We start from the raw sequence: 23,635 nt of genomic DNA on the forward strand, positions 1-23,635 counted from the left end.
CTTAAACCTTTGGCCCAGTGGGAAGCTGGCCTGAGAAAATATTTCACGGTGCTGTTGGAAAACTGTGTATAAAGTTCATCACAACGCTGTGTTGGAACAACAAAAATGCAAAGAACTGAAATAGTCAAGGACGTAATGGCGGCAGTTTAGCAATCTACAGTCCTTGCCAGGATATGGAAACAAAAAAGTTGCTAGGATACAGACTGGCCAGAATTAAGCAGTTTTTATTCCCTCACCGCCAGAAGGAGTTACTTACGAAGTTGGCTTCTGGATCAGGGAAGTTACTGATTCAAGATAACACGATATTTAGAAGTGCGTAGGCTCTGACGCCCGCCCTCCCGCCTTTGTTTTGTCGTGCTAGGGGACTGGGGCAGCATAAGCAAACACTTAATGCTGAACATAGCCTTAGCCTCTTCGCCCTTTTTTCTGTAAGGTCTACATAAAACCCCGGGCTGGCCTGGAACTCAAGGATCCTCCTCCTTCTGCCTCCTGAAAAGGGGTGGAATGAGTCACCTAACCCCGCAACATAGACTCTGAAAATAACGGAGGAAGGTCAGTGTGGTGCCTCACACCTTTAATCCCAGCACTCAGGAGACAGAGGCAGGTGGCAGAACACTGTGAGTTCAAGACAAGCCTCTTCTACGTAGCAAGTTCCAGGGCTCCTTAGAGAGAGAGACCCTGTCTAAATAAATAACTAAACAAATATAAATTAATTAAAAATAAAATGTTTCTAGATAGGGTTTCGGTGTAGCTCTGGCTTTCATGGAACTCTGTAGACCAGGCTAGCCTCGAATTTATAGAGATCTGTCTACTTCTACCTCCCCAGTGCAGGTATTAAACGCATGTGCCACCTTGTACCACCACCTGGCAAAAGGCTGTATTTTAAAAACAGACATACAGCCAGGCAGTGGTGGCGCACGACTTTAATCCCAGCAGAGGCAGGCAGGCAGATTTCTGAGTTTGAGGCCAGCCTGGTCTACAGAGTGAGTTCCAGTACAGCCAGGGCTACACAGAGACATTCTGTCTCAAAAAACCAAAAAAAAAAAAAAAAAAAGCCTATTACCCAAGAGCATAAAATACAGTCTAAGTGTGCTCCTTAGGGAGCTGTCTACCAAGAGGGTGAACAGATGTCCCTGGGCCAGTGGGACAATAGGGGATGTCTGCTACCCAGACTTACAGCTGAGACAGGCAGGGGTTTTTTTGTCCACCCCTCACACACACACACACACACACACACACACACACACACACACACACACAAGAGACAGCAGCTACCAGGAACAATGTTTTATCCTCTATTTATTGGAAAATCCTATGCAAATGCCAAAATGTGAGCGGAAAGGACACCCTAATTTTCAGCTAAGAAATTAGGGAGAAAATTGCTGCCTCTTGTCAATAATTCTGGACTGTCAGATCCAGAAGAAACCCTGGGACTAATGGCTAACTGTGGTGCTATTAGCAAGCCAAAGCAGCTGCAGGCTCAGTATATACCCTTGTAGCTCCTCACCCCACCCCCTACCCTAAACTCCAGCTCCTGGGCTGCCTTCCCAGCTTCTGAATCCTATACAACCCTGCCATTTTGGCCATGTAAGCTCTCTGGCCTCTCTCCTGGCCCACCCCCTCTCTGTGACTCCATATTGGGCACGCTCAGTCTAGTACTTTCTCTCTCCAGGCTCTGGACCCTTCCAGATGCCTCTGGCTGTACCCTCCCTATCTACAAAACCTCAACCATACCTTAGAGTGGTCACAGCCTCACTCCATTCGGTAAATGTGCATTTTTTTTATTGATATATTCTTTATTTACATTTCAAATGATTTCCCCCTTTCTGGCTTTTATACCAGTTAAATGTGCATCATTTAACTGGTATAAAAAAGTAACTGTGAGCCGGACAGTGGTGGCACACGCCTTTAATTCCTGCACTTGGGAGGCAGAAGCAGGCGGGTTTCTGAGTTCGAGGCCAGCCTGGTCTACAGTGAGTTCCAGGACAGCCAGGGCTCTGGCTCTCCAGGACCTTGTCACCATTGTGACTAGTGTGGCCTGCTCCACTCTCCAAGACATCACTCTAGCCTATGCTCCTCCTAGGCCTTGCTTCTACTGAAGCCTTTGAAGGTATCCACCACATAGTTTGCACCCTATGAGTTAGTAAGACCTGGAAACTGTCTTCAGGACCAGGTTAAGTAAACCACAACACACCTCAACTCTGTACACAACAGTGCAAGGTCTGTGCAGTCTGTCCAAGCGCTGTGTGTGTGTAAACTAGGAAAGGGGCTGGAGGTTTTGTCTGCATTTCCTAAAGTCCTAGGTTCAGTTCCAGGTAACTACAAGGTGGCTCACAACCATCTATAATAGGATCTGATGCCCTCTTCTGGCATGCAGGTGTGCATGGAGATGAGTACTCAGATATCTTACATCTTAAACTAGGAAGAAAAAAAGTAGTTGACACTGTTCCGTTTGACAAGTGACAACACACACACTCAGCAGGTCAAGGCATTTCCCCCCCAAGCCACTGAGTCTTCCCAGAGTTTGGCAACCATTTTGTGCTGCAGATCAGCCTCAAGGTAAGCACTTGGCCAACAGGACTCCACAATAGTGCCCCAACTCTACTGTCTTCAGGACAGGTTTTCTCGGTGTAAGCCTGGCTGTCCTGGAACTCAGACCTGCCCCTTACAGCCTGAGTGCCGGGATTACAACTGCTGGCCCAAAGTTTGGCCATATCCATGTACGTGAGTTTGTACATTTGATACGATACACACAGGACTTCCTAAAGAACAGGTGGTACTCAAAGTCAGCATCTTCCCATCACTAACTAGAACCTGAACCTGGCTTGGGCAGTGGCCTTCAAGAATGTCACCTGGGCCAGGCAGTGGTGGCGCACGCCTTTAAGTCCAGCACTTGGCAGGCAGAGGTAGGCGATTTCTGAGTTCCAGGCCAGCCTGGTCTACAGAGTGAGTTCCAGGACAGCCAGGGGTACACAGAGAAACCCTGTCTTGAAAATCCAAAAAACAAACAAAAAGTCCTGCCACTGGACTCTACTTCCTGTTTATTGCCCATCCTGTCCCTATCAAGGCTGGGTCCACCACTCCCCAGAATGCTAAGTGGGAGAGAGGAAAGCACACCCCACCCTTGGAGCCCCAGCAAATAGTTTTATTTTCCAAACAATTTTATTGAAATGTGCCAAGATACATGGGCAGCACAAATGTATGAACAGGAAAAAAAAAATCACACATACAATCATTTTAAAAAGTGAAGGTTAATCTTGGGAGATACCAGTTCCCCTCCCCCCCTCCAGAGTTCCAGCATTTCTGTTGTGGTTAAGCCTCTACTGACCTAGTATTTAAAAGGAAAAAAGAACTGCAAAAATAAATCAAAACAAAACCAAAGAAACCAACAGCATAAAGGAACGAAACATTTTCCTGCTCGGATGGACTCTTCCTTCCCAGCATCTAATTAGGAGGCGTGCTGTGCGGTGGAGAAGCACAACTTCAGAGTGTATGGGTACGGGCCATCTGCAAACAAGAGGACAGATGTCAGGTTGGAGCCCTCTGGAGATCCTGGACCAGCCACCGCAAATCTGCACCCACGCGCCCTCCTCTGCAGGTCAGTTACAGGGATCTAACTCATCACCACCCAGCGTAAGTTGGAGCAATTCCCAAGCTATCAGGTGGGTGGAACCTGGCAGCCAGGCTGGCCTCCCAGGAGAATGTCATCAGACTGCTCTCCTGGTGACCAAGTCCCATCTGCCTGTGTCTGCGACAAAGGCAGTCTCCAGGGTCCTATCTTGAGGGTAGAAAGATGACTCTGGCATGCAGCCAGACAAGCCACCAAGCCACTAGGGAGATTCTGCAGGACACACAAGACACTCACTTGGGTTTTTCATCTGGTAATGGTTCAGGAAGCCCAAGGTCTCCAGGGCATCGCTCTTGGAGTCCCACTCCAGCAGCCCAGAGGAGCTACGCTCGCCTGAATGAAACAAGAGATGGCAGAGGGTTAGGCAGGGCCGGAGAAGGGAAGTCTCCTCCCAGCAACCACCCACCCACAGCTGCAGAGGGCTGGGGGAAGAGGACTCACTTTTGCCTGAAAATACTTTGACAGAGGTTGGCCGCTTCACTCCCAGTTCATCGCAGATCTGGTGCAGAAAGTAAAAAAATTCAGAAATCATATGCAAGACTTCAAGCAGACCAGACAACTGCGATCTTGTGCGGACGGTACCCTACCAGCCTGGGACCCACAGAGAAACCCACCTCCCAATGAGGCAGCACAAGGAGCAGACTGTTCCTCAAACCCCAACCCTGGCCACCACGGCCACCCATGCTATGACATTAGATGGGCGTTGCTGAAATGCTGGCAACACCGTGGGCCCCTTGCTCCCTCTGCCCAAGTCCCAAAGCGTCGCCTTTGTTGTAACCCAATAAATCATGACTGCCTGGCCAAGGTGTGAAAGCAGTGCAGAGCTCTACCCCGGACACAGTATGCATCTGCTCTTGCCTACCGCAGCCATGAGGAGGAGACTCTGTCCCCTTTTTTTTGTTTTGCTTTGTTTTTTTGCTGTGTCCCAAATGAGCCCAACTCAAGACAATGTCATGACAGATCAGTTCCATAATGCCTATACCTACCTCAAAGAAGTTCTCCTCAGTCACCTCCAGGGGAGCATTGAAGAAGTGCAGTACATTGCTAGGGTGTTGGATGCGGTTCTTAGCTGCCTGCTCTGGAGTGGAGAATCGATTGTTCCTTGACTCGCTGAAGTCTTTGTAACTGCAGGATCCGTCTTCTAGCCCGTATGACTGACCGGGCATAATGGCTGGTTGCTTGGAGACACTGAGAGGGAAGAAAGGAAGTCTTTGTTACATGCTGAATTGTCCTCTAGGGCCAGCCCCAGAGGCTCAGCTGGCCTCCGGCCTATCTGATATTGCTGGGTGCTTTAGCACTCACTGCTGCACAGCTGTGCTGCAGCTAACCTAAGCCCCTTCCTCCCCAGGCGTCACAGGAAGCACAGCATGGCTCCTATCCCCACACCCACCCCTGCCTATTCCAGCACCCTGATCTTAGTCACACCCCTCTGCCCATCTTTTCCCGCCAACCTGTCCCCGCCCGCAACAAGTACCCACCAGACATTCATCTTCTGTCCAAACATGAAGTTGTTGTTGAGGTGAGTAATGGCTCGGTCCACAGCGTAGCCATCAGCCATCTCCACCATGGCGGCCCCCGGCTTGCTTTTCATAAACTTCACCTTGGGGAGAAAAGTGCAGTTCAGCACCAGCATCTACTTGCCAGCCAGGGTCCTCTCCCCCGACAGCTACAAGCTAAGTCCTGCTCTGGTTCTAGACTTCCATTTCCTCACAGGTGAATGGGGATCAGACTTAACCCCAAAGTGGGCCTGGCCCCTGCAGTGAGCTCCGTCCACGTGGGCGGTGGAGCCCAGCGTGTCTCACTGGAGAGCTGATGCACGGAGCCGGCTATGCAGAAGCACGACGCCAGCCAGCTGCATTTTGCTATTACATGTTGTATATTCCATCACAATATCAATAAAAGTGCCGAGGGAAGAACCCTGCCTGGGCCTTCTAAGTGTTGAGTCTCAAACATCTTTATATGAGGCTCCGAGAAGCCAGGCCAAGCAGCCAGGTCAGACTTCCATACGAAGGGTATTTAACCTGTCCCTCCTTTCTGCTTTAATACAGCAGGAAAACCCTCAAACCACTACACAAAGTGCACTAATGCTCCTGTTCCAAAGCCAGTGTCCCTGTGTTCTTTGAAAGGTCTCACTCTGTGGCCTGGGCTCCTGAGTGCGTAGGTGTGCATCATGACACGGAGCTGCTATTAACTCTTAGGAGGAGCACCGAGCCCAGGCATACACTTGAATCGAGCCCAGGCATACACTTGAATGACTCTGGGCCCATGCGAGTTTTTTCTAAGATACCACTAGCCAGGTGGAGTCAACTTTCCAGCACATAATGCAGAAAGGCCTTGAGCTGCCAGATAACCTGGAGCTATCCAGAGGCAATTTTTACAGTTTTTACTACCTATATTCTTAGGACTTAACTATTCAGTAATTTTAAAATAAGGCACTTGACCCTCTAACATGGGTAACACGGACTGCAAACATTGAAGCTCTCATGAAGCAGCAGGCTGTCTGTGACACTAGAGACACCACTACAAAGGATGCACCTCACTGGCTCCTTCCCCTCTGTCTGACACACGGGGCCTCCATCAGCTCTTTAAGGAAAGAAAGCTCACCTTCTCCACATTGCCATATAAGCAGAAGACATTGAAGACTCGATCACAGTTCATCTTAGATTGATCCAAGCCATAGACCATGAGCACAGGGCTGTCAGCGTGGGGGCCATAGTCGGGTGGTGGGGGAGGGGGTGGGGGATGACCATACTGGGGGCCATAGCGACTTGGGCCCCGTCGGTGACCCCCCACAGGTGGGCCCATCCTTCTCCCTTCGTAGTGAGGTGGGGGGGGCCCGTAGCCCTCATCATGGTAATGGCTGTGGTACCCACCATGGGGCCCTCCTGGGGGGTGGGAAGGAAAGAGAGGGAGGACGGGTGAGAATTTTCGCGGCGGACGACGGGCAGGGGCACATGAGCCACGGGAGTCCACGGAGGGGAACCCCCTGCCCTCACCATATTCTGCGGGATGATCTCCCAGGAGAGGGGGCTGCCGCTGGCGTTTGTTGGGGTTACTGCCAGGGTCACCTGTAGATTGAAAACAGAGTTAGGAATAGAACTCAAGAAAGAATCCCTGGAGTCCTGACTAGAGGCCAATCTTAAGGCCATCGAGCTCTGTGAGCACAGCTACAAACTCCTTCCTTAGAAGGGCTGCTGGGGCCTCCTTCCTAAGAGGTAGAGGTAGGGGCATGAAGCCCAGGTCTCCCAGCTGGGAGCCACTCTCCTCCTTGGCTGAGGATTTTGGGACCCCTTGTATTCCTGTGTTATGGCTTACAGTAGGGAACAGGCAGGAGCAGCCCAGCTCACAGGCCATCTAGGGAACGATAGCATGGGTGTATTACATATGGACAGGAAGGGCAGCTTTGTGAAGTAATTCCCAATGAAGGGAGAAAGATTAAGGGCAACAACCAAGTTAAGCAATTCAAGGTGACAGAAATGAGGTGACTAGCCCACAATGCCTCTATGTCCCAGGAGCTCCAGGCTCCGCTCCAGGCCTCTTACCACCCCTGGGCCCAGCCACCCTCCATATCCCACCTATCTGGAGAAGGACTCTAGGTGCTGACCAGCAGGGCAGGAGCACAGTCAGTTTCAAAGAGCAGTTAGGTAGTACAAGGCATCAACAATCTCAGTCCCAAGATGGCGCAGAGCCCCCTCCCCAGCTGCAGTTCTTAATTAACCGTTAGTTCAGGGCTTAAGTGCCAGACACAGGTAAGCACTTTACAGACATCACAGTTTGAGTTCCTCACAACAACCCTATGAGGTAGGTACTGTTTCTTAGCCCCACTTTACAGATAAGAAATTAGAGCAGTTACTCTTTCACTGAGCAGTTAGGACACTTGCAAAACTGGCTGAGCCAGAACCTCAGCCCAGGTTTGGGTGGCACCAAGACCCAGAGCTTGAAACCACCGCCCTTTTGTGCCACCTGCCTGAGTTTGTTTTTCAAGTCATTACAAAGATGGAAAAGGGCTACTTACAGCAGAAGTACAGAGTACAATGTCCATTTGTCACAAAAAAACAAATCTGTATTTTTCTCTTACCATTGGACGCTTCAACAGTGAGTTAGCACAGTTCTGAAAGATGGCGTCCCATCAAACATACACTGCGACCCTGCATCACATGGTTTTACAGTCATAAATACAAGTCACGTACACATCCGCTACATTTTTCTTTAAAGAACCGTTTTAAAGTCACTGTTCTGATTAAATCACAATTGGCTCAGAAGTTCTGTCCTCAGAAGATACCAGAAAAGTGGAAATGAAGGTGTATGAAGTGGGTAGTGTCCCTCCGTGTTGTCACCTCCTCAGTGTGCTGCAGTGCGGTGCTTCTGGCTGTGTAGCGCTCCATGTGCGTGTCTCCTGGTATGAAGTGTGCCAGTGGCCCCACTATGCTCGCGCTCTGGCCTTGGTAGCGTGCCCGGTTACCCACCAGCAGGTAACTGTGTGCCTCTGAGCTGTTTTGATTTTAGGTCTGTTTGGTTTTCTGTTTTTTTTTGTTGTTGTGGTTTAACTTTTTATTTCTTATCTCCAGTTGGTGCAGACTGTGTTGGCAGCCGATGACTGCAGAAAAAAAAAATCAAAATACAAAAGCAAAAAAAGAAGGCCCTCCCCAAACCAAAGGACTTAAAAATCAAAACCTGCGTGGCGAGGAATGGAGAGAGGATCCTATTGTCCTGGAGGCCCATGGAATCTACTTCAGTCTATGAATCGAATCGTTCTCCGAAAAGAGCACCGCTGGCTGGCTGGGCGCGCTCTGGGCTGTGTTTCCTACTTCTGTGTACATTCTTGGGTTCAAGTTTGCTTGGATTTTGACTTTTTTTTTATGTTTAATAAAAAAGCAGTGTCTGCTGCCATGTTGCGTCTCTTTCTTTGTCTCTGTCTGCCTCTGTCTTTGTGCTTGTAGCTGTTCCTTGGAGCGCGGTGTGGTGTTCTTGATGTAGTGAGCTCAATCTGCAGCTGTTTCTGGGAACGTGGTGGAGGCTGCATGTTCTGTTCTCCAGGAAGGACTAGTGGTTTTGTACCCTGTGTGTTGGTGCGCAATGTGCAGAGGCAGAGCCGCTGAAGTGTGGTTCCGGAGGGGGTGGCCAAGCACCGCCCTCACTCCAGGTTACCTCATCAGCCCAAGCTGAGAGGCATCAAAACCAATGCACAGCCAGCCCCTGCTACTAGCCCCTGCCGGTCTGCACATCTTCTATTTGTGTTCCTTGGAGAAGAAATGGTTGGTTGCCATGTTTCTGTCAGCAGTCATGTAATGCCATTGCCCGCTCTGGTACATTCATTTGGTCATAATTTGCCTCTGACCTTTGGAGGGAGCAGCCAGGCCCAGAGGGCCAATTCTGAGGGTCCTTGGGAGAGTCTAGCCCACCCTGCCCACTGGTTCTTAGCTGCAAAACAAGCAAGACAGGCCCGCCTACAAGTGTAGGGTGAGTCTCTGGCCTTCCATAGCCTCTGCAATGTCAGCCATCAAGCCTCCTCCCACAGCCCAAGAACTAGTCCGACGTTATCAGACCAAGAGATGGTCAATCTTGCTGATTTTCACAGGGGTGACGCTGTTTTTCAAAGATAATCCTTCACCCGCTTACCAAAGGCAAGCCATTCTTGACAACACTAGAAAGGGAGCTGTGCATGTAGCCCCCGAAGAGATGCTGAGTCCCCTCTACAAAGGAGAACAGTGATGTCTGCCTCAACTTATCCCACGTGTCTGACCTCTACAAGGTCTACTTGTTTGGAGTCTGTGCTTCCAAACCCTAGCCGAGCTCACCCCTTCTTGCTGACACCCCCACTTCAGTCCCTCTTTGACAATGGAGACCGAGAGGGACTTTTCCTCATCTTCCAGGGAATGGAGATTCCAGCAACCCTAATCAGGCTCTGGAACGAAGGCAGCAGAATCATTTGTAGCTGCTACCCATTTCTGCCCTTCTTGCCAGCCTCCTTCTCAGCGATGCCCTGTTCCCACCCTGCCCAAGCCCCAGCCTCAGCACTCCCATGTCCACAGGGAGCCCAATGGCATTACATGACCCTGAGCCTGGGTCTACCAAGCGCTCTAGTCCAGTGGAGAGGCGAGGCGGGCAGTGTACTTAAAACAAAGTAGCCATGGGATTGATTACCTTGTCCACTGAGGCTGGGGTTGGTGTAGTCCCAAGTATCTTGATCATTCTTGAATACGTTTAAACGCGTAGGCTGCAGAGACAAGACAAAGTCTGAAACTGTCTGGGCCTCATCTCACCAGGTACCCAGCACGGGGTAGTCACTTCCCCGTCCTACCTTTGCATACTCAATCTTCAGAGTGCAACAGCCGGAATAGATGTCAGCCCCATTGAGTGAGGCCTTGGCGCGCTGGGCACTTTGCACAGAATCAAATGTGAGAGGACTTAAGGAAGCAGCACTGTGGAGCTTGGAAAAGGACACTGCCCAAGAAAACAAGAACAACACAGTACCACCTACAGCCTCAGGAACAAGCTATGGACACAGACCAGGAAATGCGCTCAGGAAGCAGTCTTTGGCTAGGTTCACTGTGATCTGCACCCTTATTCTAACCTCAGCAGAGATAGCAGCAGCACTCTCTCATGCACCCCACATCTGCAATCTATATCCTGCCTTTTATTTATTTATTTGGTTTTTTCGAGACAGGGTTTCTCTGTATAGCCCTGGCTGTCCTGGAACTCACTCTGTAGATCAGGCTGGTCTCTAACTCAGAAATCTGCCTTTCTCTGCCTCCCAAATGCTGGGATTACAGGCATGCGCCACCATGCCCACATGCCCGGCTTTCCCTGCCTGCTTTTAAAGGTGGCTTCTTACAGCAATGTGGCCAAGCTGACCCTATCAACAAAATCCTCTCCCCCTTTCCCATCATTCTGTAGTCTGATTTCTGCCCATTAACTAAGCTCCTCTGACACAGAATTTACCCATTCACCTCCAAGAAACGAGAGGACGGTGGATACAGCCCAGTGGTTTGCCTCACTTGCACAGCTGCATGAAGCACTGGGCTCAATTCTCATGAGGGGTACACAGACCACCCGAACAAAGCAGCAACCCACCAGAACACACCCTGATCAGCTGTCAGCTGTTTTATAAGCCTCAGTGCCTGGCCTTTTTTATTTGGTTTTCCGTGACAGGGTTTTTCTAACAGCCTTGGTTGTTCTAGAACTCTCTCTGTAGACCAGGCTGGCCTCAAACTCAAATCTGCCTGCCTCTGCCTCCCGAGTGCTGGGATTAAAGGCGCACACCACCGCTAACTCTGAGAACCAAAGAACACCAGGTTTCCCAGAAAAGGATATTCCACCATAGCCTGAACGCCATTCTTCCGGAAAATGACAATTCTCTGGACAGGACCACAAGGATTACAGATCGTGTAAAGAACATCCTAGAAAAGCAAAAACAGGAAAGGTAAGGGGCCAAGGCTGGCAGAGGATGGCGATGGGACAAGGGGAAGGCGATCTCAACGTGGCCGTCAGCACTCACCGTGGTTATAGAGTAGATAGGGTTCAGGATGGTGAACAGAAGCACACTGTTGACGCTCCGGGAGTCATCAGAGTCACCTGGGCGAGAGATCTTCTGGCTGGTAGAGTAATTGACAAAAGCAGGGTGACCAGCAATGTAGATCTGGTTGTCTGCGGCGTAGTTTACTGCATTACAAGCCCCCAGCACGTCTTCGAACTCTACCAGTGCCTGCCTCTTCTTTGGCATTACCACCACATAGCTGCAGAGAGAAGGCAAGCTACAGTTCTCTTGGGGAAGGGAACCAGTCAACTTTGTGAACCGACTCCTGCTCTTCTAAACAGCAACCCCCAACCCTCCAAGCCACAATCATCCTCCAGGCCCCACTCCCACGTTAGAAGAGACTGCTAGGCTGAGCTAATCACAGTGCTAATCAATCACTGCCTGGGCAACTCTGTGGGAGAAGAAATCTAGGGCAGTTTTATTACACTTATTCACAGCAAGCATCTGGTCTGGTCAAATAGCCAGACATCACTAGAAGAAAGGAGCTCTGACTACAGCCTCGGGCATGGGGTAGAAATGGGGGAACGAGGAACTAAAAGTTGAAGAAACACTGAAGCGTGAACCCTCTGAGGACAAGTCACAGGATCCAGCTACAGACCAGGACCAGACAGCCCTGGCGTCAGAAGTACCTGATGGGTCCAAACTCCTGCAGGGCTTCCACAAGGTCAGCTTCCACCACCCCGTCAATCAGGCCCCTGATGTGAACAACTGGGGAGGCAGGGGTTTTGTGGGGATCATCGTAGTTCTCCTGAAAAAAGGAAGGTCACAAGTGAGAAGGACCCCCAATACACTGCCATTGGTCACCGTAAGCCCTGAGTGGCTGGCCATGTGCCACCCTGAGGCTTAGTGGTAAGCTTAGCTTCTAAGGAAGTCTACGTGCAGAAAGAGCCAGAGGCTCACATATGACACTCTTCCTGGAATCTATCTCCAACTCAAAGTACAACAGGAAGAGTGCCTGGAAAGGGACCACACCCACAGGAAGAAAGAGCCCTGACAGTTGCCCCATCCAAGCGCTCTAGCTTCTTGTGTTTTCTCTGCCTAGGCAAGCAGCAGCCATTTAATTAAGAGTGACTGTAAGCAGTCACCTTCAAGGCCAGGCAGGGCGAAAGACCAAGTGCTTCAAGACACATGGCTTCCAGGACAGTATGTCCTTCCCGTCCTATACTGTCTAGGCCAAGGTCTTCCACACTGAACTGTTATCCCAACCTGTGAGAGCTACCACAGCTCCTCCTCTTTTCCTCGGGGGCTCTATCTTTCCACACCCACACAACCACACACAGGCAGTTTCTGGGGCTCAGGAGGGAGCTTCTTCCTCCATCTCTCCTGAACTCTGGGCCCATAGAGGTTTGTCTTCCACAACCTTGAAATCTTTCCCCCTGCCGCCAGACAGGGTTTCTCTGTGTAGCCCTGGCTGGCCTCGAACTCAGAAGTCCGCCTGCCTCTGCCCCCCCTAGTGCTGGGATTAAAGGCGTGCCACAAGCGAATTCTAAGCCTAGTTCTGTTTGTCCCTGGTGAGGCTCAACCTAACTTACCAGGTTCTTTCCTGCTTTGTAAAGGAGGACCATAAAATTCCCTATCTCAGAGGACCAACACTGCATGTGAGGAATCTCTCGTCTTAATGTATTAGGGAGGGGGTAAGGCACACGACACAGCCCATGAGGTGTTCAGAGAACCACCTTCTGGAGTCTGGCCTCTCCTTCCACCTCACTGGCTAGATTGGCAGTTAACTTATAGACCCAACTAAAATGTCTTCCAGAGACTTAACAACAGGGAGAAGCTGATAAATACCTACTGCACAAGAAGCAGCCCGAAGAGAGCACGGTTTGTTTGGCTTTTTGAGGAGTCTCACTAGCCTTGTATGCAAACCCAAGAGTTAAATTAAAGGCCTGTGACTCCATGCCCACCGGGAGGACTTTAGTAAAACTTTCAAAAGTGCAGACTGCATCTTAACCCAGAAATCGCAATTATGACCTTCAGAAGACTAAATAGGCCGAATGTCCCCGTGCATGGCCACAGGACCATAATATAATTTAGTTTATCAATGCCCCAACGCTGGAGCTCTAAGCAAACCGAGTGATAATTTCTAAGCTTGGTTCAATTCCCAAAGTTAAATCTGCCTTTCACAAATCGTCTTCCATTTTACAATGCACAAAGCAAGATGATTCACAATTTAGTCTGGGTATTATAATTCCATCAAGTGAACTTTTATGTGGACGCGACCGGGTCAGGCCACCGCCCACACGCTTCCCGCTCACTAGCTGTGGTTGTAGAAACGCGCTTGCGCATAGGGACACAAGGGGGGGGAAAAAAAAGGGATAAAGAAAAAAAAAAAAAAACGGCCCGGCCGCGTGCCTGGGCCCCCCACATGCCAGCCCGCGGCGCCTGCGCAGTGCGGTGCCTGCAGAGCCAGCCGCTTCCTCCGCCCCCTCAAGCCCCGCTTTGGATTGCGCGCACGCGCAAGCGCCTGTCCTCGCGCAAACCCCGCCGTTTGCCCAACGACTGCCCCTCCCCCACCCACCAAAAAGCGCGAGGGCTGCAGCGCGTGCGCAGAGATTCCCCCGTAAAAATAAATGGCTTTAAAGTACGAAATTTCCCCCTCCTTCCGGGAGTCTAAAGCCCCAGCCTCACCCCGCCGCCGCCGCCCGCCGCCCCGGATCCTCCGCCGCCGCCGCCTCCGTGCTGGTCGCCAGCGTTTTCAGTCTTCAGCCGTTTAGGGGCTCGGCCTCCCTCGTTGCCGCCGCCGTAATAGCGACCACCGCCGCCTCCGCCGCCCGCCGCCGCCATCTTCACCATCGCTCCCGCCCGCCTCAGCTGCTCGTCCGGCTGCTGCCTCTGCTCGAGCCGCCGACGCCGCTTCTCCGCCCGGGGCAGCAGCCTCCGCGACATGGCGGCGCAGAACCCGCCTCCCCCCGCCTCTCATTGGGGGAGGGACACGCCCGTCACTCGCCGCCCCCACCCGATAGGGGGAGCCACTGGCCCTATCTTGGGGGGAGGGGAAGGTTTCTCACGGTTCATTTCTATTGGATAGAACGCATGCCGTTCTATTGGAAAGACCGCCCCCATTTGCCAATTGTACTTCTTATAGGTGAATGCTTCCTGCCAGTCATTCCGTCAGGCCCCACCTCCTTAAAATAAACTCTGATTTAATAGGCCAGATTTTTGGGATCGCTCCGCCTTCCCACAGACAGCAAATGGAAGTGGGCCTCCGAAGCTCCGCCTCCTTCCCGTTCTCATTGGTTTCCTAGCTAATCGGTCACTCTGAAATCCTTGAGTCTCCCAGTCACTACGAGCATCTTCCCGCGCCACCCCGCTGGGACACAAGAAAGGCCTTCCCTTCTGCGTTCCTACAATGGTTCCCGCAGGTGCCCGTCTCCTACGTCAACACTCAATTGGTCAATGGAGAGTGGAAAGAATGCCCTCTTGCCAGATGGTAGGACGACTGATAGCTTCTGATTGGCGAAAAAGGAGAGCCCGTACGCGCTCTTTGGCGCAATCTAGGAACAGGCCCCGTGAGGGCGCATGCGCTCCTGTACTTTGGGGGGTCCTCTGTAGAAGAGGTGACTGTAAGGGAAGCAACTACTGGAGTGCCCGGACAGTCTTTCTCACGTCTGTTGTTTGCAAGCTCCGGAAGTCTAGAGCAAGGCAGCAGCTTGCAGCAGCTATAACCCATTAGAACGTTTACTTCCCCTCTACCCTATCCTAAGCTGGAGGTTATTATTTTTAAAAAAACCTCCAAATATGAGCACCTCACTAATAAAGCATCCATTGCCATCCCACTTCGGACCCTGACAGGGACCGTCATTTCACTCTAAATTCAGTCGTGGCGGTAGATCTTTATAGTTCAAGTCGGTTCGCACTTGGCACCTAACTGAGCACTGTTCGACCTAGAGAGTTTCTCTGTGGCTTAGACTCGCTCCTTGGAGGCTGCCCTGAAGCGATTGTCTCTTCCCTGAGAGCTGCCACGCGGGCCATTGCCCGCCGGGTAGCCAGCGGACGGGGAACGTGCTGATCGAGGATCCGGATCCTGACCACGGTCCGGTCCTGAGGCTTTATATAGAGTCACATAGACTCTGGGACGTAGCTCAGCAACGGAGCGCTTGCCTAGCACAGACGAGACGCATTCCTCCCCCCCTTCCCCCCACACACACATACAGGCACACACACACACACACACGTCTTTGGACAGTATAAGATTCACAGGCCGCCCCAAAACGTGCTGTGGCACCTTTCTACCAGGTCATTCCCCAGGCGGATATCCACTTGGGACTAAGTTTGAAATGTGAGTAAAGGCACAGAGAACGGAACCCCGTGTGTTGGGATAAGTTTTGAGCGTGGCGTGGTGGTTGCAAGCCTGCAATTCCAGCGCTCTGGAGTCAGGCAGGATCGCTTTGAGTTCTGGGCTACCCTGGGCTACACAGGGATTCTCCAATTAAAAAAGTTTGGAAGCGGTGGAGGCTGATGAGGATATACATGGACCTTCATCCATTTCACGGGACACAGTTCCAAAGAAGGAACTCCCAACATGGGGTACGCTGCCACGGCGCAGCAGGTGACGCGCGGGGGGCGGGGAGGGGGCGGGCCGCTCCCGCAGAAGGGCGGGGTCCCGCGTCGACGTCAGAGGCGGTGGTGGGGGAGGGGAGCGGGAGGTCTCCTATCCTCCCCCGGCCGGGCCCCGACGCCCCTCACTCGGGCGCGCTGGCCGCACTAGGCTAGGTCCTGTACAGTGCGAGCGGCTCGGAGACCGCGCACGCCCGGGGCACCAGCGGTGCCCGTGCCCGCGGCTCCCGCAGCCTGTCCCCCGCCCTCCCGCCGGCGCAGAGACGTGCTTCCCGCTGGTGCCCCCACCCCGCCACGTCCCTCCCCGACCCCTTGGCCCTGTCCCCTACCAGCTCGGCGGCGAGCTTGGCCGGCCGTCCGGGATCGTAAAGAGCAGACACTGGGAAGTTTTGGGGGAGGGAGGGGCGGACCTTAAAGGGACCACGACCTCTTTTCACTGGGGGAAAGGAGGGGAACTGAGGAAGACACCGAATCTAGAACGGAATGCGAAGAACGGTGAGCTGAGTTGTCCTAGCTCCACGTTCTTGCTCACCTTCCGTCCCACTTTCCACCCTGGCCAGGAAAATAAGTCCCCCAGTTGCTGATGTGTACAGAAAACCGAAGTGTACGGGGCAGTTTTCTCCATTTGCTGAGTGTTTGGGAGATAAATGTGGACATGTTTGTTGTACAGATGAGTGAGCAGGCTCAGAGGGCCTAAGATGCCACCGCTGCTAAGTGTCTGACATGGAAACTGATGCAGGGTGATGTCTGTGTGTCTATCAGAGAACACTAGAGAACCTTAGTTAAGCACAGGGGTTAGACCCCACGCCCAGGTTCAGCTATGCAGCTGAGGCAGGGAGTTTGGAGTGTAAGGACAGTTTGGGGCGACATATCTAGACCACACGCAGGTCATCTGACTCACAACTCCTGTCCACCCACACCAACCCAAATCTGCTGATTCTCTACCTGCCGAGGTCAGAGGAAGGTCAGATTACCAGGTACTGGAGGCCTCCCTCTCCCCCACCGGCCAGTTGTGAGCTGACATGTGGGTGCTTGGGATTGAAACCCCGGCCCTCTTCAGAAGCAACAGGTGCTTTTAAGGGCTGAGCCAAACAACAACCAAGTCTGGCCTGGTTGTTGGTCCTGTCTTTGCTCCTTTTCATCCAACTGCCTTTGGCCTCTTAGCTATTTTAGTACCTAAGCCTACTCACAGTATTAATTATATATACGCCCTGAGAGAACCCAGGTGTGGACAACAACTGCCCTATCACAGAAACTCTCTGTTTTTATTCCCAAGGTTAGAGCCTAGGAAAGAAGTAAAGCAGGCAGGCCAGGAGACTGGGACTCTTTGCCCTAAGGGTGACCTGGAGGGCGGGCGACCACACTGGGACAGAAAGGGTTATGAAATGAGCCTCCTTGTCGTTGGCCTGCTAAACTGGCTAATCCTCGCTAGAGGTACAGGGACAAAGCCAGCTCAGCTAACAAAGCCACTGCTTGATGTAGTCTAACCTTTAAACCCTGCCTCCTAGCCGGAAGTTCAGGGCTGCTGCCACCACACCTCGCTCCTCACGCCTCAGTTCCGGGAGAACTGAGTACAAGGTCATCCTCCACTCCTAGTGAGTTGGGAACCAGCCACCTGAGGTGCATGAGATCCAGTCTTCTCAGAAAAAAGAGAGAGAGAGAATGAAAATCAAAATAATACAGCCAGAGAGACCCACTGAGACTCCACAAAGCTGTTCCTAACCCTAACCCTAACCCTGTTCCCTGACTGCAACTGGCTCTGTGGTTAAGAGCAATGACTGTTCGGAACCGAAGATCCTGGGTTCAAATTCCAGCCACCACATGGTGGCTCACAGCCATCTGTAATGAGATCTGATGCCCTCTTCTGGTGTGTCTGAAGACAGCTACTGTGTACTCACATATAACAATAAATAAATAAATAAATAAGTCTTTAAAAAAAATAAGCCGGGCGGTGGTGGCGCACGCCTGTAATCCCAGCACTCTGGGAGGCAGAGGCAGGCGGATTTCTGAGTTCGAGGCCAGCCTGGTCTACAGAGTGAGTTCCAGAACAGCCAGGTCTATACACAGACACCCTGTCTTGAAAAAACCAAATCCAAAAAAACCAATAAAAAAATAAATAAATAAAAATTTAAAAAACAAAAGAGGAAAAAGATAGAGATGTAACCTGGTTTCAGCCCAGAATGCTGGGGGTGGAGAATAGCCGGGTGCCTTTTGTGCTCTCTGTGTGGCCAAGGCCACACCAGATCCTCCCCCAGACCCTTGTCATGTGCTTGTCAATCTGTAGAACCCATTTTTATAGACGGTATCACATGGAATCTATTTATAGACCCCCATTGCCATGGAAGATGTCACATGCACTTTACAAAGAGTTTCAAAAAAGTTGCTCCTTAAACTTTACTGTGCACATGAATCTGGGTTAATTATTGCCAGGGAATTTCTTGTCAAATGGTGCTGTGCGTAAACATGCCTAAAGTAAATTACTTGGAGTCAGACTCTCAAAGTTTGAACCAATGCTGACTATTTACTTAGTAGTGTTGAAACGAACTACCTTCTTGCTCCCCTTGCACTGTTACTCTGCTGGCTATGGTGGCCGCATGTGTATAAAACACACACACACACATACACACACACACACACATACACACACATCTCCCACCATCAAGCAAGTAATTCCATCTCAGACACCAGCTCGTGTTCCTCTACCTGGATTCAGTTCCGACAGTATTCTGACACTGTCGACTTGAGTATAGTGTCAGGACCCTTAGATTAAGGGCTCAGTCCCAAGACTGCTTCCCCACTTACACAGCAGTCGGTGACAAGTCACACACAGGCTTCTTCTGTGTTTCTGCCCATGTTATTGTTTCAGTGTGCAATGTCCCTCGTTGGTTCCTGTTGTGGAGCTCTCATTTTCTGGCTGGTGGATGCCACTTGGGGAAGCTTTGGAAGCTGAGGCCTGTCTGAGGGAAGTGGGTCATTAGGTCATTGGGAACAGGGCAGTTAGGACTTTGTTGCTGATTCCTGTCTTGCTCGCTGGTAGCCTCTGCTACCCACTTGCACCTCCATGAATCGAGTGGTCCCCCTATACCTTCTGGCCAGGATGGCGTGGACCACTCTGAAATGCTGAGCCCAAATCAGGCTTTCTTTCTTTAAACTGTAACTGTTGGATATTTTGGCTACAGTGATACAAATATAGGAGCGCAGTGTAGAAACCAGGGTCCCATCTGTCCTTTTCCCTTTCTGTGGCTGCCGTAAAACACCATAAAGCAAGTCAGTGGAAAGAAAGGGTTCGTTTCACTTTCACAAGCATCCGTCATGAGGAAGGGCGTGGCAGGAACTCAAGCGGAAACAGTGGAAGAGTACAGCGAGCCTGCTCGATTGGGCTCGAGCTGGAGTAGTTTCCTTATAAGGCCCTGGACCACCTTCCTAAGGAATGTTGTCCCCCACCCTACCCCATCTCCCACTCCCGCCCCACAGACAAGCCCACAGGCCTATCTCATCTGGTCAATGTCTTAGTTGGGAGTACCTTCTTGGGTGACTCTGGGCTGTGTCAAATTGACAGTTAAAGCAATCCAGTATACCACTACCACCTTCCATGGTTGCTAAATTTGCTAGGCAACGGATGGGGCTCAGGACAAGGAATGCAGGAGGAATCCTGTAGCTCCTATACTATGTAATATATTTGGCTGTTTAGGGTGTGTGTGTGTGTGTGTTTTCCTCTACTAGTTGAATCTAGTATAAGGCAGGACTTGCTAGGCACATAGACTACCGCGGGGCCACCTCCCACAGGACGCTCTGCTGTCTGGAAGCTCTTCCGCCAGCACAATCCTTTCTGAGGTTTTATGAAGCTCGCCCGGGCAGGATTGCTAGCAGACTAGACAGGGAGACCCAGAAAACCCTGTTGGTTCAGATTCTTCTGTCCTTCCTTCTAGCATTCCTTCCTCTGGGGCAAAGGGTTGGATGCGTGGACAGAGTCTTGTTTAGTTCCCACCGAATTTACTCCAAACACTTGGGGGAATAAGAAAAACAAATTCTTTTTTTAAAAAAACAAGAAAACAAAAACATTTTCTTTTCTTTCTTTCTTTTTTTATTATATATTTATTATATGTAAGTACACTGTAGCTGTCTTCCGACACACTAGAAGAGGGCATCCCGATCTCATTACAGATGGTTGTGAGCCACCATGTGGTTGCTGGGATTTGAACTCAGGGCCCTTAATCAGTGCTCTTAACCACCGAGCCATCTCTCCAGTCCAAGAAAGTCTTTAATAGTGTAAAAGCAGCCACAAACAGCCCTTTGTAACGAATTACATGGGATTCCGTCTTTAGTGTGTCACATACACTGTCATCTGTACTTCTCTTTAAGGTCCCGGCCCCACGTTACACTCAGGAACTCAAAAGAGACAAGAACCTGCAAGTCTGGTCATTTTAGACAATTGGGAGATTTACACAGCCAACGTTACCGTCACAGTTACCTTGGGATTATACCAGTACTCGCTTTGCGGTCTCTCTTCCTGATAACAGAACCAGGGCTTATGGCAGACTAGAACTTAATGGTGGCGGCTAGCCAGGACCAGCCCCTTTGTACCAGCCAGGTAGAAGCATGTTCTCTGAGACGGGGGTGGGGCCTAATTGGTGCCAATCTTAGTGAACAAATCTTAACAGAAATATATTCTCAGAAAACCCAAACTGCAATCATGTTCAGTGTACGAAATTTTCCGTACAGTTCCTCACAAGCCTGTGTGGTTTGCTACATATCTCTAAGTCATTTAGGGGCAGCACCGATTTAGCTAAAACCTGCCTTGTGCAAACTGATTGGTGAATGCTTCACAGAACTCTGTTTCTCCTGTGTCATTGTGACCTACTACCCAAGGAAGTAGGTCCAGGGTTATGATTCAGGAATTGTGGGTAAAAAACCTAAACACACACACACACACACACACACACACACGGTCTTTTGTTTGTTTGACTGAGTCAGGGTTTTACGATATAGCCTCAAATGACTTCTTGTCTCATCTTCTCTGGGTCTGGGATTGTACCACCGTGTCTGTTTATATTGTGCGTGTGTCTGTCTGTCTGTCTCTCTCTGGTGTATGTGTGTGTGCACATGGATATGCAGTGCAGGTTGATACTGGAATATTCTTCAATACTTTCTCTACTTTTTTGTTGTTTGTTTTGTCTTGGTTTTTTTTTTTTTTTTTTTTTTTTTTGACAGGGTTTCTCTGTGTAGCCCTGGCTGTCCTGGAACTCACCCAGTAGACCAGGCTGGCCTCGAACTCACAGAGATCTCCTGACTCTGCCTCCCCAGTGCTGGCTGGGATTAAAGGTATGTTACCACCACCTCCTGGTGGTGTGTGTGTTTATGTTCACAGGTCTGATGGCACAGATATGAAGGTCAGAGGACCAGAAGGACAAGGACCTGACATGTCTGTCTTTCTGCCTTGGCAGCAGAACCCTTTACTTTTGGGGCTGGGGGGCAGCACCATATTTAATCATTTTATGTGAGTGTTTTGCTTGCACGTGTGTGCCTGGTGTCCATGGAGGTCAGAAGAGGGTGTTGGATCCCCTGGAACTTGAATTAGAGAAGGTTGTGAGCTGCCATGCGGGTGCTGGGACTAGAACCTGGGTCCTCTGTAAGACCAGCGGAGTGCTCTTAACCTCTGCCCCATCTCTCCAGCTTCACATTTTTTTTTTTTTTTGAGACAGGGTCTCTTGCTGAACCTAGAGCTTGCTGCTTCGGACCAGTGAGCCAGCTGTGGGTACCTGCTGCCATCCCCAGGCCCTGCCCTTTGGTCCTCACTCTTGGACAGTAGGCATGTAGACCACTGGGCCACCTCCTGAGTCTACTTGGGTTTTGAAGCTAGGGTCTTACTACATAGGCCAGGTTGGCTTAGAACTAGAAGGAATCCCCCTGTCTCTGCTTTCTGAAGGCTGTTGTTATCACAAGCCATGCACACAGATGTGGCCCAAGTGGTTCTTCTTCGGCTGCCTCTTTAGATAGGCACGCATGTTTAGAAGTTTTACGTTTTGATGTCGTGGTGGCTTGAATGTCCCCACGGGCTCAGATGTTTGGACACTTGGCTCCTGGTTGGTGGCACCGTCTGGAGAGGTTCCGGGACTTTTAGGAGGCAGAGCTTTATTGCGAAAAGTATGTCACTGAGGAAAGGATTTGCGGCTTCTCAACCTGACCCCTCCCTCCGGTTCGCTGTGCTTTCTGTGAATGGCTGGAGACGTGATCTCTCGGCTCCCCACTCTTCCCGCCATGCCTTCGCCGCCACCGTGTAGTCTTCTAGAACCTTAAACCAAAATAAACCCTTCCCTCCTTCAGGTTGCTTTTGGTCAGGGTGTTATCGCAACAAGCCATGCACACAGATGTGGCCCAAGTAATTCTTTGGCTGCCCCTTCTTCTGCTGTATGTCATGAATCATTGTCTGATCCATCTGCAAGAAGATTTCCTCATTTTTCTATAAAACAAAAGAGGTAGGGGGGGGGGCTGAGGAGGGTAGCACATGTTTTTCATTCCGGCACTTGGGAGGCAGAGGTAACCAGATCCCTGAGTTCAAAGCCAGCCTGGTCTGAGAGCGGATTCCAGGACAGCCAGGGCTTCACCCCATCTCAAAAAAAAAAAAAAAAAAAAAAAAAAAAAAAAAAAAAAGACATTTTTCCCACTCCCACACAATTCACACACTTCAGACACCAGATGTGTATAAAGGTTTCCCACACATACATCAAGAAAGTCCATGCCAATAAAGATGGGTGTCCTATAATTTAACCCAATCCTGACACTATCTGGAGTTAGCTGCAGCTCCCACAGATAATGAGCTTGGGTCTACAGGACGCACCCAATTTCTGCTGCTTCAGGACCAGTCTTGGGTTTCAGGTAATACACTGTCTATCTGGCCAGTGGGCTCCCAGATTCCCATGGGCACACCATGGACTTAGTTGACTTGTTAGGATGATTCACATAATTCAGAAACACGCAAATACCTTTATCAACTTAATATGCACATCTGCTCATTTAGAACCGTTTCACTTATATTTTAAAGGTATTTAAAATGTTTACGTGTATAGGTGCCTTGCCTGCATGTATGTCTGTGTATCACATGTATGTCTGATACTAGTGGAGGCCAGAGGGTCTCCCTAGAGACCCTAGAACTGGAGTTATAGAGTGTTTTGGACTGCCATGTGGGTGCTGGGAATTGGATCCTGGTGGTTCTCTAGATGAACAGTCAGTGCTGTTAACTGAGACAGCCCTCCAGCACTGACCTGTGTGTGTGTGTGTGTGTGTGTGTGGTGTGTGTGTATGTTGATGGTAATAAAAACTACAGCCTCAAGCATGCAAGGCAAACACCTTACCACCAGGCCACACTCCAGCTCCTTAACGGTGGCCTCTAGGCAGGCACTGTGCCACTGAGCCTTGCCCACAGCCCTTTGCTGACGAATTCTAGGTAAGAGCTTCATTACTGAGTCAGGCATCCCAGGCAAGCCTCAGTCTCCTGTCCTCCTACTTCTTCCTCACAAGTGCTGGGATTACAGGTCTGCACCACCATTCCCAGTCAGTACATTTTATAATTTATTATTACCATTATCATTATTATTATTATTACTACCTTGGTGTCTTAAGACAGCAGGAATTTATCTGCTCACAATTCTGGAGGTCAGAGTTCTGACATCATCAATCTCACAGAAACCGGGGTGTCAGCAGGGCCCCATGACTTCGACAGCTCTGGGGAGAGACGCCTTTCCTGGAGCTGCCCAGCGTCGGGTGGCTTCTCCATTTTCGACTTGTCTTCTTCCTCTGGCTTCAAAGTCAACATCTTTCCATTTCTTTCTGATCCTCCCATCTCTTTCTCTTGTTTCCATCCCTTCTCCCTGTCTTCCATATTGTGTGAGTGCTCCTGGCGCCACACACAATCC

At 50.5% G+C, this 23,635-nt stretch overlaps 1 protein-coding gene and 1 long non-coding RNA gene across 4 annotated transcripts; both read right to left on the reverse strand.

Annotated features, from left to right (window-relative positions):
- Positions 1-3,143: 3,143 nt before the first annotated feature.
- Positions 3,144-16,125, reverse strand: Hnrnpl (heterogeneous nuclear ribonucleoprotein L). Of its 3 annotated transcripts, XM_052167406.1 has the most exons (13): positions 13,794-14,066; positions 11,795-11,913; positions 11,127-11,364; positions 10,941-11,028; positions 9,930-10,024; positions 9,773-9,845; positions 6,625-6,696; positions 6,233-6,513; positions 5,107-5,228; positions 4,615-4,816; positions 4,070-4,127; positions 3,866-3,961; positions 3,144-3,507 (listed from the first exon to the last, which is right to left on the reverse strand). In XM_052167406.1, the coding sequence occupies exons 1-13, from the start codon at positions 14,049-14,051 to the stop codon at positions 3,449-3,451; spliced, it is 1,761 nt and encodes a 586-aa protein (XP_052023366.1). In that variant the 5' UTR covers positions 14,052-14,066; the 3' UTR covers positions 3,144-3,448. The 3 variants fall into 3 exon arrangements, with proteins under 3 accessions (XP_052023366.1, XP_052023367.1, XP_052023365.1); XM_052167407.1 differs by lacking the exon at positions 13,794-14,066 and adding an exon at positions 16,052-16,125 and having other exon boundaries at positions 6,233-6,696; XM_052167405.1 differs by having other exon boundaries at positions 6,233-6,696.
- A 783-nt stretch (positions 16,126-16,908) lies between these two features.
- LOC127672406 (uncharacterized) lies at positions 16,909-18,976 on the reverse strand. Its single transcript, XR_007974985.1, has 3 exons — positions 18,808-18,976; positions 18,525-18,679; positions 16,909-17,358 (listed from the first exon to the last, which is right to left on the reverse strand). It is a non-coding gene; the product is annotated as an uncharacterized LOC127672406 (long non-coding RNA).
- Between the last annotated feature and the right edge of the window lie 4,659 nt (positions 18,977-23,635).

This window comes from Apodemus sylvaticus, chromosome 1, assembly GCF_947179515.1.
Source record: "Apodemus sylvaticus chromosome 1, mApoSyl1.1, whole genome shotgun sequence".
Taxonomy (NCBI): Eukaryota; Metazoa; Chordata; class Mammalia; order Rodentia; family Muridae; genus Apodemus; species Apodemus sylvaticus.